The 13,290-nt window shown below is 41.9% G+C and overlaps 1 protein-coding gene across 2 annotated transcripts in view; it reads left to right on the top strand.

Moving 5' to 3' along the window:
• The window catches only part of ALKBH3 (alkB homolog 3, alpha-ketoglutarate dependent dioxygenase), a 50,886-nt gene that overhangs the window by 13,276 nt on the left and 24,320 nt on the right, over positions 1–13,290 (top strand). For both annotated transcript variants that reach the window (XM_024748806.1, XM_024748805.1), the window contains exon 8: positions 3,426–3,635. In XM_024748806.1, the coding sequence (XP_024604574.1) occupies positions 3,426–3,635 (210 nt within the window). The remainder of the gene's footprint in view (positions 1–3,425; positions 3,636–13,290) is intronic.

The raw sequence follows: 13,290 nt of genomic DNA, 5'->3' as shown, positions 1-13,290 counted from the left end.
AGAAAAAACTAATAAAAGAAATGAACAAACCAAACATGTAGATACAAAGAACAGAGTGGTGGTTACCAGGGGGGAAGGGGCAGAATGGAGGGCAAAATGGATGAAGGAGATCGGCTGTATGGAGATGGATGGAAATTAAATTTTTGGTGTTGAGCATGCAGTATGGTGTATGGAAACAAATATTGGAAGAACCCAGACGAACTTTCTGGCCAACTCATATAATGTTGTACACATTAAACTTATATAATGTTATAAACCAGTGTTACTTCAATAAAATAAATAAATAAAATCCTCTGCTTAGAATATAATGCTAATATCCATAACAAGGAATGCCAGCTTTTTTTTTTTTTACATTTTTATTGGCGTATAATTGCTTTACAATGGTGTGTTAGTTTCTGCTTTATAACAAAGTGAATCAGTTATACATATACCTATGTTCCCATATCTCTTCACTCTTGTGTCTCCCTCCCTCCCACCTGGAATGCCAGCTTTCACTATGATTTCCATGTGACAGAGAAGCTGAATGATTTCCACATATGCTCCCTGGAAGTGTCACCTAACAATAGTCACAGGATATACCTTATAAGGACATTATGCTTTCCTTTGCTGAACATCCATTTCTTTGCTTTCAAACATAGAACGTGGACTTTGAAGGGGTTCCTTATTTTCATTTTTTAAATGTATTTTAAAAATTTATTTATTTATAGTTTTGGCTGCGTTGGGTCTTCGTTGCTGCGTGCAGGCTTTCTCTAGTTGCAGCGAGCACGGGCTGCTCTTCATTGTGGTGCGCGGGCTTCTCATTGCAGTGGCTTCTCTTGTTGCAGAGCATGGGCTCTAGACATGCGGGCTTCAGTAGTTGTGGCACACGGGCTCTAGAGCGCAGGCTCAGTAGTTGTGGCTCACGGGCTCTAGAGAGCAGGCTCGGTAGTTGTGGCACATGGGCTTAGTTGCTCCACGGCATGTGGGATCCTCCCGGACCAAGGATCGAACCCATGTCCCCTGCATTGGCAGGCGGATTCTTAACCACTGTGCCACCAGGGGAGTCCTTGAAGGGCTTCTTTAAAGTGGTAGTTCTTAAAGTAGAGTCTGTAGATCCCTGGAGGAAGTCCACGAAATTCATTCTGGGAATCCACAAGGTCAAAGATATTTTTATGGTAATGCTAAGACTAGGTGACATTTTTCACTGTGTTGAACTTGCACTAGTGATACAAAAGTAATGGTGAATAAAATTGCCGGTGCCTTAGCATGAATCAAGACACTGCCACCAAACTGTACTAGTAATCATTGTTTTCTTTACTACCTGCACTTCCAGTAAAAACAGAAACAAGAAAAAATGCTGATTTCATTTAAGGATGTCCCTTGATGAAGCAGTAAGCACTGTTAGTTTTATTAAGTCTTGATCTCTTTTAATTGTTTGATGAAATGGAAAGTATGCATAAGGCACTCCTGCTACAAACCAAGTATGATGGTTGTCGAGGAAAAACACTTGTGTGATTGTTTAAGCTGTAAGCTGAACGAGCTACTTTTGTCATGGACCATTTTACTTGGAAGAACAGCTGGTACACAAACTAGTTATTCAGACTTGAGTATTCAGCAGACATTTTCTCAAAAATGAAGTGTCACTTCCAGGAAAATAATGGACAAGATTTGTCACTAATGATAAAACTTGAAGTTTCAAGGAAATATTAGGAATTCTGGAAAAACTCATATCCACCACATGAGCCTGACCTCTTCCCTTTACTTAGCTTTTTCTGAAGAGATCAGTGGTTTTTTGATTTTTTGATATTGGAGATGATTTTTTGATATTGTATAACGAAATATGTCAGTATTAAAAGGGTCTGCATAACTCAGTGAGCCATTATTTTCCAAATGACCAATGCTTGATGTTACAGAATCATGCAAGGTTAAAACATCCATTCAAAGTGCACTCTAGACCAGTGGATTTAGATGTAACAATATGAAAAGTTTGTTGATATAGTTTCAGATTCCCCATTGCATCTAACCTTTAAGAAATCAGTTCAGTTGAGTTTTGGTGTAATGTCAAAGAATATTTACAATTATTTGAAAAGGCTATAAAAGATTCTTCCTTTTTCTGACTACATACCTGTGTGAAGGCAGTTTTCTTCGTATGCTTCAGCAGAAACAATATATTGTAACAGATTAAATGCAGAAGCAGATATTAGAATCAACTCTTCTATTAAGTCAGACATTAAAGAGATTTGCAAAACAGTGCCACTCTTCTCACCAATTTTTTGTATTGGAAAATAGTTAATTTTCATAAAAGAATACGTTAACATGTAATGAGGTTGTTATTTTTAAATGAATTAACCAAAAATTAAAATTTTTTTTAGTCTTAATTTTTAATATGGTAACTATTGTAGCTATAACCCATACATACAGAAGTTCTTTGGGGCCCTCAGTAATTTTTTTTTTTTTTTTGGCCGTGCCTCATGGCTTGCGGGATCTTAGTTTCCTGGCCAGGGATCGAACCTGGGCCCTCAGCACTGAAAGCACGGAGTCCTAACCACTGGACCTCCAGGGAATTCCCACCTCAATAATCTTTGCCAGTGGTGTGAGAACTCCTGTTCTCCAGGAAGCTCTGTAAAGCGCTTGAGGTTTCCTGGAGGCAGGACGTAGAGTTCTAACAAGAACCACAACCAGAGCTGTGCTGATTGTAGCCCCCAACTACAACCCAAGCTTAAGGGTCATAGCTTCCTAAAGTATGTGTGGCAAGATGCTGAGCTCCGCATATAAACAGGGGTGAACTCGGTGCTCAGCAGGCAGGGCTGTGGCCTGTGTTTAAATCTTCTGTAGTGCACAGCCATGTTACGATTCCATTCTGTAGAATGTTTTTCCCCTCTAGGTTCTGTTTTTAGGAAGTTTGCCACTCTGGAAATATTAAATGTCTTTTTTAAAGAGCAGTTCTGCCATTCCTGATAAAATAGGAATGGAACAGAGGGCCACCCAGCAGGAGAGTTGTTTCACTCCTCAGGCTTCAGTCTGCATCTGCTAACTCTTGGAGGCCCGTCAGCTGTGGTGACAAACCAGGCTTACTGCTCCACACGCTACCTCAGTGACTTACTGAGGTGACTGCCCTGAGTGTATTGACAGTTGCTTCTCTGCAAGCGTCATATATTTAACATGGAAAGGATGAGATGGGTGGATAGGCCTGGTCTTCATGACATTCTATACCAAATTTAGTACCTTAATAAAAGTGTAGAGGTCAGCTTGCTTCAAAATAGAAATAACAGGAGAGAATTAAACTACTCTTCTAGCCTTATGTTTATTACGTTTCCGGTGGTTTGCTTATTTCATGCCCCTGTTCATAACATGACTGATTTTGCCCTTCCTGTTTTTCCACGTGGCTGCCACCTTGTGTCTTACGTGAACTGTCTCTGCCCCTTTTCTTGGCCTGTCGATTGCAGTGGCATCCTGTGCTGCTCATGCTGAAGAACCAAATTGAAGAGAACACCGGCCACACCTTCAACTCCTTGCTTTGCAATCTTTACCGAAATGAGAAGGACAGCGTGGACTGGCATAGTGATGACGAACCTTCGTTGGGGAGGTGCCCCATCATTGCTTCACTCAGTTTTGGTGCCACACGCATGTTTGAGATGAGAAAGAAGCCCCCACCAGTGAGTAGTCTATTTATTTTATGTTCCTCCTGCCATCTAATATTCTGTGAAAAAAACTGAGCTCTAAAAGGCTCCTATTTTCGGATTTAGGGGATTGGAGTATGTGTTTTGTTGATGAAACCTTTTCAACTGATTGCTTACCCCATGGTTAACTTTTGACTTCCAGAGAAGCCATTCGTTCATTTACTTATGCAACAGAAACTCCCTGCCGCATGCCAAGTGCTAGAGGCTTATTTGCATTGGTGGAAAGGACAGACACGGTCCCTGTCCACATGGAAACGGGGGTATACAGATACTACTCATTACTCAAGTAATTGGAATTATGATAAATGCTAGGAAGGAGGGCTTATAAAGGCAAGGTTCAAGTTAGTGGAGGCAAGGAGGCAAAGGAAGGGAGTCTCAAGGAAGATACCCCTGAAATTTTAAGTAAGTGTTCTTCATGGCAGTGTTGCCTCTCTTTTGTGAGAGAGCATCACAGGCATCCTCATTGCCTTCTTAGCCTGTTCCTGAAATCCAGGTGGCTCTGTGACTCTTTCAGAGAGGAAATTCAAGCCAGATCATCAGGCAAGCAGTGGCTAAACTGTAGAATAACTTTAGTTGTCCAGCCCAGCTCTTACCTATATTACAAGACATTTGAGGGGTACGAGGGCTGTTAGTGTTTTTAAATCAAAAAGTATAGAACTTTAGGACTAAGGTAGATAGAAGGATAGTAGAAACTCTAAGAAAAGAGCAAATCTCTACCAAATTATCTTATTTCCAGGATTTGTGGGTTTTTTCTAACCAAGGTTCCCAGTCATTTTGTTTATAACATTAAACCAGACCCAGTCAGTGTGGAAGGCCTACAAGGCTGTGTTTTTTTTTTTTTTGTTTTTTTTTTTTTAAGGCTGTGTTTTGAGTATGACCTAATCCAGACCACATAATTATCAGGCAGTCAGTGCTTGTGTCTGTTCTGCATCAGATATACTTCTTTGGGCTGTTTTTCTGACACTTATTTGGGTTTCCAAGCATGGAATTTTGAAGCATATTGTGTTGTTTTGCATTTATGCCATTAAGCACCTTTCATTGGTATATTTTCTGTTGACTGTGTTTTCTTTGCTTTTGTTTGCACAGAAACTTTAGTCTGTGTTAGTGAGGGATTGTCAGTTGCCAGTGACTTACTGAGTGAACTTGCTCCCTGAGCACTTTGAATAGCCTTCACGGTTTCACTGGCAGTCAGCCTTCTCATGTACCAGGGAGTACCACCTGAGAAGCAAGGTATGGTTATGCTTTAATATGTAGGCTTCCACTCAGTTAAATCCCAAGTCCACACACGTGAAGAATTCATCCCGCCCTTAATAAGTCTCCTGTTGTATGAATAGTGGAGAAACACCATGTGTCTCATGTTAAGTTTCAGACCCTCTTCTCAAGCCAGGCATATAGAACGCAAACTTTTTGCCAGGCATGGTCCTGGGAGCTGGGGCTATAGCAATGGATAAGTAAGGTGAAGTCATCTTTCCCCTCCTGGAGCTCCTGATCTGGCCCGTGCTAGTGCTCTGCCCCCCTCCCAGAGTTATCCGTCCAGCTTTCTGATTGGAAAACAAGCCGTAGTGTGTCCAATATAATCTTTGGTGTAATCCGAGTCTCCGAGTCTTTGCTGTTATTTTCTTTGTTGCCAAGTATTTAAGTATTCAGTTACTGCTTCTCTGTACACGTACATTCACCACCACCACCATCATCCCTTTTTAAAAACATTTTTGGCCTGTTTATAGATTTTAAGCTTAAAAATTCCCAAAGCATGCTTTCTGGATAATTAATTTTGCTGTTCCAGCAGTTTCCAACTATTAAGCGTTAACAATGTTCCGGTGCCCAGAATACCACTATTCCTTTTCCCCTCTAGGCAGCTGAAGGTCTTCATTATCTCATATAAAAACGTATTCATGGTGATCAAGAGCTATTTCTTGGTAATATAATTCAGTTATGTTTTAGGTTCGTGTGTGGATGGAAAATGTAACTACCACTTAGCATTGTTTCTGAGGGCAACCATTTGGAACAAAATCTCTGTGACCATACTTACTGAAACATTGTCTTCTCAAGGCTTCTTAGAATCTATTTTGGTGAACATGAGTGAAAGCACAGGCCATGAAACACTGAAAATGTGGTTAAGTCCCTTTAATTGTCCACTAGTAGCAGGGGAATCTGCACTATAGCCGTGGTAGCTGGTCTGATGAAAATACAGATCTGATAAGCAAGAGGATCTGTCTGAGACAGAGTTGACTGAGGAAGCAGATTTGGGAAGAAATATAAATGTGTCAGTATGTCAGCTGACTGACTCTAATAAGTTTTGGCTTCCAGCATAGTCTTAACTATGATTGAATTTGATGCAGTTGTGTATTCCTTCAAATCTGGCTTTTGTTTAAGATGGGGAAATTATAATCATGCATTAATGAATACAGTTTAAAAATTACTTTTTTCCTCCAGAACCCATAAAGTCCATTCTCGGATAATCAAAACCCAGGTTTAAACTTTTGGAAGGATTTCTTCAAGTTTCTTTAACAGATTTTAAAAATCATGGGCTCCACAAATCTAGCTAAACTTAAAGTGCAGAAGCCTTTCTTTGAGTTGACATCCTTGGAAATGTATCTTAGAGTACATCATCTTTATCACAGGATAATGATCCCTTTTCTGAAGGATTGAAAGGAAAAGTTTATTGCAAATCAGTCTACTTTTCTTTCTCAACTGTGGTGATAGCTTTGAGAACATGGCTCATGATTCATATTGTACAACTCAAAGTACAAGCATAAAATAGAAAGTATAAATTAGTCTTCTGTGTGGAATTGGTAGGAGTCTTGACTTTCTGTAGCTCCTAGGAACCTGTCTCACTATGCCACTACAGATTGTAATTTTCATGTCTGTCATCAAGACATTTGGAGTGTGCTAGAGGTTGTGGGAGGGCATCTCTTTCAAAATCCAGTTCGTTTTAAACTATCAGAGGAGAAGAAGGTAATACCTGCTTGACTTGAGTCAAAGTTTCTCACCTAAAGCTGACATAGAGGAATCGTGAGATTGCCTGTACCTCATTCAAGTATGCAGTTTTGAGACAGAAAAGCATCTGTTTGGGGCCACTTTCAAAGAGAATTAGCCTTTTTTTTTTAACATTCAAACTCCTCCACCCCTGCAGCAGCTGTTTGTTTTGCAGTCTGGCACCTTAAGTAGTAGTTCTCTATAGCTGCTGATCTTCTGAAAGCTGCCCCAGTTCCACACACTGCATTCCTAACAATTTCTCGCTGTGCTGAGATGGTAAGGAGATCTTTGTTTCCTAAGCATCAGTGCCCCTCTGGTTCATGCAGATGGCTCAGGCAGCTTCATGCATGCGTCACCCCTAGGATTAAACATTCACTCCAAGATGCTGATCCTCGTTTCACTGTCCTCTGGTCCAAGTTTGTCAACTCCTGCTCATTCATTTTGATTTTAGAGTCAATTACCACTTCCTTTAATGATAATAAGGTACTTGGGGGCACAGTAGACTTGCTCTTCCATTCACTCCATCCCTTCTTTTGTTAATTCAGTTCAACCTGAATGAATAGCATCATATCCATCTTCAGGCCAATGTCAGGATACACTGTCTTAAGACAAAAGTAAAGCTTTCCAAATATACCTCAGTAGACATTTTTTAGAAACTAAGAACCTTTTTTTTTTTGTAAATTTATTTATTTGTTGGCTGCATTGGGTCTTCGTTGCTGCGCAGAGGCTTCCTCTAGTTGCAGCGAGCGGGGGCTACTCTTCGTTGCGGTGCGCGGGCTTCTCACTGTGGTGGCTTCTCTTGTTGTGGAGCACAGGCTGTAGGCGTGCGGGCCTCAGTAGTTGTGGCTCATGGGCTCTAGAGCGCAGGCTCAGTAGTTGTGGCGTACGGGCTTAGTTGCTCCGTGGCATGTGGGTTCTTCCTGGACCAGGGCTCGAACCCATGTCCCCTGCATTGGCAGGTGAGTTCTTAACCACTGTGCCACCAGGGAAGCCCCAAGAACTTTTTTTTATTCTCCCAAGCTGGGCTCGTTAAAGCTTTTCTACGCTCGTGTCCCAAACCCAGTTGTACTTTTCAAACTGCATCGTGTCCCTGTTGTAAAGATTAGTCTGGTCCTTTTCCCAGTACAGTTTTAATTCTATACTGAAAAACAAGCTGGAAAAGGAACTACAAAAGCCATTTGGCAGGCTGCTATTTCTCTGTCGGTTACCATAGAAACAGTGATGGCTGAGTTGGGGGGTGTGGGTATTAGATAATAGGAAGTTTGTGATGCACTGAAGGTTTGGATGCCAAAAGCCTTGTTTTCTAGAAAATTACCCGTGCGTAAGCTCTGTCCTTCAGCTGAATCCTGAAAACGTGAGGGGCTTCTATCCATTTCGAGGTGATTGAGTTGAGGCCAGTTGGACGTTTCTCTAACCATTCCTCTCTCTAGCACCTTCTGAAGGATGTGAACTCTGTTCATATCACCAAAAGAGATGGTTGTAAAACTACTTGTAATGGTAGGGGTTCTGAGAGTTCCCAGTGCGTTTGGGTTCCTAGTATCTCCCTTGCTAATTGGTTTTTTACACACTACTGGGAAGAGTGGAGTACGAAAAGGTCAGTTTGATCATAAATACCAATATTTTTCCAGGACTGTGGAAGAAGTGAGGATATTGGAATCCAAAATAATATAAACTGACTAGCTTACATTTGAAAATTGGATGAACTGGACTGTGTAGTATTTCATGGGGTGGTGACTGGACTGATGCCTCAGCCAGAACCCCCCCTGTGGCTCTTCCGGGCATCCACACTTCTCATTAGTCCATCTTCTGATTACAGCATCTGTTCTGAGAAATTACAAGACCTACTTGAAAGAAATTGTTGATAACCATCATCTTTATAATACATTCCTTAATGAAATTTAGAAAATCAGGTTTTGTTTCCTATTTACTGACGTTTGTAAAAAGCACTTATCCGCCTCATTTATACTTAGTCCTTTTTTGTAAATGGGGATGATAATTGGTAGCTACTTTATGGGAGTAACAGAGAAGTTTTCCCGTGAAAGGCACTATGAAAGTTGTTGCAGTAATCAGTGAATTTTTAAGCTGTTATGAATGGTGGATGCTACGGTGACTTTTCATATGTGGAAATCGAAAAAGAAAACAGCCAACCTCCAAGTTTGCCTTGGACTGTGAATGGCATTCACTGAGGAAGTACAAAGGAGACTCTGAGAGGGTAAAGTGGTCTGTGGGTCAGGAATGGTGGCTGAGTTTTTGAGCTCCTATCTGTAGGGTCATGCAGTGGTTTGGAGAGCATAAGTGAGTGAGTGGGAAATTAATTTGTGCATGTTTAAGCAGATAAAGATAAATAGTCCTGGTAGGACCTGAATTCTCTACCGACACAAGACCTTTTGGGAGTTGGAATCATCATTTGCTTCCTTGGGGCCTTGTCTCAGGCTAGAATCCATGTCCTGACTGCCACTGGGAATAATTAATTTTTGTACAGAGCCTCCCAGTTTCATATTGCCACTGATAGTACTTTTCGTCTTGGGAGAACAACCTTTTCCAAAGTGATTCGTCAGGTTTCTGTGTGCCCCAGTTAGGTATGGGATCTGCTTGCAAACTTTTTTTTAAACGTTGTCTCAATGGTAGAGTTTTTTTCCCTCCACTTTGCCATACTCTAAAAAACTGTTCCTAAGCCTTCTGGTAAGTTTTCCATCTTTCATAAGCCACATTTTCATGGTGGATGACTGCTTAGCTGAGGCAGAAAAGAGCTTAGTGAGTTTGAGGAAGGAGGAGAAGGCCCCACAGTGGAGCAGAGTGAGCAAGTGATGAGATGGGAGGAGTGGGGCAGAGCCAGACCACGCAGAGACTCCGGAGCCTCAGGAAGGACGGATTTTACTTTAAGTACATCAAGAAGCCACTGAAATGTGTTAAGCAGAAGAGCGACATGTTCCGATTGAAATTTTACAAGGTCAATTGCTAGTGCGTGGAGCTCGGGCTAGATAGGAGCAAGCGTGGAAGCCAGGAAACCAATTAGGAGGTTGTTATACTTCCTGGGACCAAGGCAGAGAAGAAGGGAGGTGGACAGCTTTAACAACAGGAGCTCAGAGGAGCAGGTATTTTTAAGAGAGGCATGGGAATAATGGTCTGAAAGTGTTAATAAGGAGTATCCCCTGGCTCTGTAGATATGAGAGACGTGATCAGCTTCGAGAGGAGAGAGAATTTCAGGGAATTTGGAATCTTCTGGAGAGACCTAGTTCTTGATTAGGACAAGGAAGTAGAGGGAACCTTCAGAGCACATGAGGTTGAGGATCTAGGGGGGTGTTTGCTCATCACTGAATGAGAATTCCAGCGGACACAGTGGAAGGGCGCAGGGGTGGGTGTGGGAGATTATGTCTGATCAGGTTATGTCCCGGAATGGTTTGGGAATGAATGTTCTGTTTTAATGGATGACTGGAGAACCCTGCACTTTTGCTGGTGACTGGGGTCAGCTGGATGTCAGGCTTCGTGGAATTTGTTCTGTATGCTCTTTGAGGAAGGAGAGTGTTTATTTCTGGCGCTACAGTGTTGAGTGGAAGCTCTTTCAAAATAGCAGTTCCTTTAAGTTTCATTGCTTGGAAACATTATATCACCAAGAATGGCATCTTCATTACATTAAGGCACATTCAGTGTGGCTAGAATGACCGTAACAGTCAGTGTAAAGCCAAGCTTGTTTTTGCTTAAATTCAGTAACTTCTGACCCACACCCCACCACCGATACTATATCAGCAACAAATCTGAATAGCAAACACTGTCGGCAGGTGTTTCACTGTGAACTGCATTTGCCTTTTACAATCACTGGGTTCGCCCGGTAGAGGATGATCGATTGCACGTGCCAGTCCCTCGTACTTAGTATTCTCACTCACCTGGCTAGAACCTTCCGTGCCAAATCCATGTCAAAAGTCAGGAAAAGAGTTTGATAAAACCCCAAAGATTTGTGTGTGGCAAGCGAGCTCAAAGCTGTTTTGAACAGATAACCTCGGTCATTTCAAATCTGTGCTTTTCCAGTTAGCCTCTTCCTTTAGCAGATCTTATTTCAGAAACAGCTGTTTCTTTGTCTAAAGTAATGTTTTCCAGATTGATATCAAGGATGCCATCTTTGCAAGCGTGGTTTGAGTCAGTAGACTAACTGCAGAGATGACTTTGTGAGGTCCTAGCTTTATTCTGTCTCCATAATTTCCGTAACTAATACGTTTTGTTTATGTCAGATTTAAAAGATACATTACCACTATGAACAAAAAGTCCAGCTGTGTTCTTACATCAGTGCTGTAGGAACAACTTTTCTGTCCAAATATAGCTGCAAGCTTTGATGATCGATGAAGCTGTCTAGAAGCCAGCCAGGTTCTCAAGGGCAAAGCAATGCCACAATTTGATTGGGAAAACAAGCTGGAAAGAAATGATTAAAAAAGAGGAGAGGGGAACATTTTGGCATGGCCATAAGTTGGGAGGTAGGGTAAGTAAAGGGACACTTGGCTCCAGCAGGCTAAGTAGCTGTAGCACATGCTGGCATTTAGTTTTCAAATATCATTTCAGTCTGCAAAAATGCCTTGACCATACTTGTCAAGCAGCTCTACCGTGTATCTGATTCTTGGGCTGGAGAGCTAGGGAAATTCCTATTCTATCTGTTACCATCTTGAGAAAACCCTTTGCTTGATTCTGCAGGCACTCTAACATCTTGGTTTTTTCTTGATTTTGAAGCATGGATTCCGGGATAAGTTGTCTCTATCTGCAGTTTCCCTTTCCTACAACTTAACTTACTTTTGGAACACCTGCTCTGTAGCTCCATCCCACCACACTGCTAATATACTATACCACTGTCCTAAAGAGCGAATACTCTGGCCTTTTCTCAATCATCATTCTCCTCTTCTTTGTAACGTTGGTCACCAGTGTCCAGCACCTCTCTGCCTGAAACTGAGCCATCTGTTAGCTGCCTTTTCTTTCTCTTATTGGCTTCTGAAATATTGTATTATCTTAGCTATTCTCACACTTTTCTCATTGCTACTTCTCTGCCTCCTTTGAGGTTTTTTTCCCTTTACACCCCTTAAATATGGATATTCAAGGTTGTCTTCGATTCTGCTATCTTTGTCTACATTACTTTTTAGGAAATTATGAGCTACCAGTAGATTGTAAATGCTGTATAGGCAAGGTCAACTTCTGTCTTGTTTATCATTACACCCCAGCCTTTAGCAGTGTGTGTGTGTGTGTGTGTGTGTGTGTGTGTGTGTGTGTGTGTGTGTGTGTGTGTGTATTTTATTTAAAAATAAAATAAAAAGGTTGTTTCCGTATTTTTATATTTTTATTTTGTTTTTTGTGTTTTTGCGGTACGCGGGCCTCTCACTTTTGCGGCCCCTCCCACCGCGGAGCACAGGTCCCGGACACACAGGCCCAGTGGCCACGGCTCACGGGCCCAGCCGCTCCGCGGCACGCGGGATCCTCCTGGACCAGGGCAAGAACCCGCGTCCCCCGCATCGGCAGGCAGACCCTCAACCACTGTGCCACCAGGGAAGCCCTGTTTCCGTATTTTTAGTGGGAGACTGCTGATTTGGACTCAGATGGTGGCAGTGGGGAAGAACAAAGTGAATGAATTTGAGGTATGTTTTGGAGGGTGAACCAGGTTTCTGGCTTGAGCAGTTGGTGGATGGAGGTGCTGTTTACTCAGAGGGAGAAGGAGCAGGGGGTTTTGCTTTTTACTTTGCTCTTATTTAGGGAGGGTCTGTAGAGGGAATCAAGAGTTCCTTCTTCTACATGGTATGTTCGAGATACTTGAGACTTCCAAATGTAAAGTAGGACATTGTCTATGAAGTCTGGGCTTCACATGACAGGTCTGTGCTAGAGGTATCATTTGGGAATTGTCAGGATAACAACAGCAATAACAACAGTAAAGGGATGGTGATCAGTAACAAGTGTATAGTACTGACTCTGTGCCTGGCTTTGTTCTAAGTGCTTTACATGCAGCCTTCAGTAATCTTGTCAAGTTGATAGTGCTGTTATCCCCATGGTACAGGTGAGGTGGCTGAGGCACCGTGTTCTATCGCTTGCTCCACATTACACAGACAATTATTTGTTGAACTGAATTGAAACTAATAATCTAGATAATATGTAAAGCTATGGAATTGCACCATTATCAATTCAGGGCAAAAGAAGAGAGAAAGAGGCACAGAGAGCCAGGATTGAGCTCACTGCTTTCATCACTTTGTTTTCCAACTCAAAAGTCTTTATTTGCTCCTACTGGAACAAATCGTAAATGTAAACTCCTCAGCCAGACTGTCAAATCTTTACATAATCTATGCCCCACCGACTTTGGTGTCTCACTGTTCCCTGTGCGATTGCACTATTCTGCTGAACTATCTCTTTGCTCCTTTGGCATGCTCTCCACCTTCTCATTAACTTAAGTCTTCTCCAGGCTTCAAGGGCCCACTGTAGCCTCGAAGCCTTTCCTGATGCCTCCAATGAAGAAACTAATAATAGTTAGTGTATGTCGGGTGCTTCCTGTGAGTTTGGGAAATGAGAAACAGGTAGAGGGCTTCTACTTTGTTTTGTTTGACCTTTCTGCTCGTGTTTTGTTTTTATAAGCATCTTCTTAGTAAGAAGATGGAAAAATTTCTAGTAAGTAGCTCACCTAGGAGATCAGAGATGA

Source organism: Neophocaena asiaeorientalis, unplaced genomic scaffold (assembly GCF_003031525.2).
Source record: "Neophocaena asiaeorientalis asiaeorientalis breed wild unplaced genomic scaffold, Neophocaena_asiaeorientalis_V1.1 scaffold43, whole genome shotgun sequence".
Lineage (NCBI taxonomy): Eukaryota > Metazoa > Chordata > Mammalia > Artiodactyla > Phocoenidae > Neophocaena > Neophocaena asiaeorientalis.
This window is presented reverse-complemented; position numbering and strand designations above follow the sequence as displayed.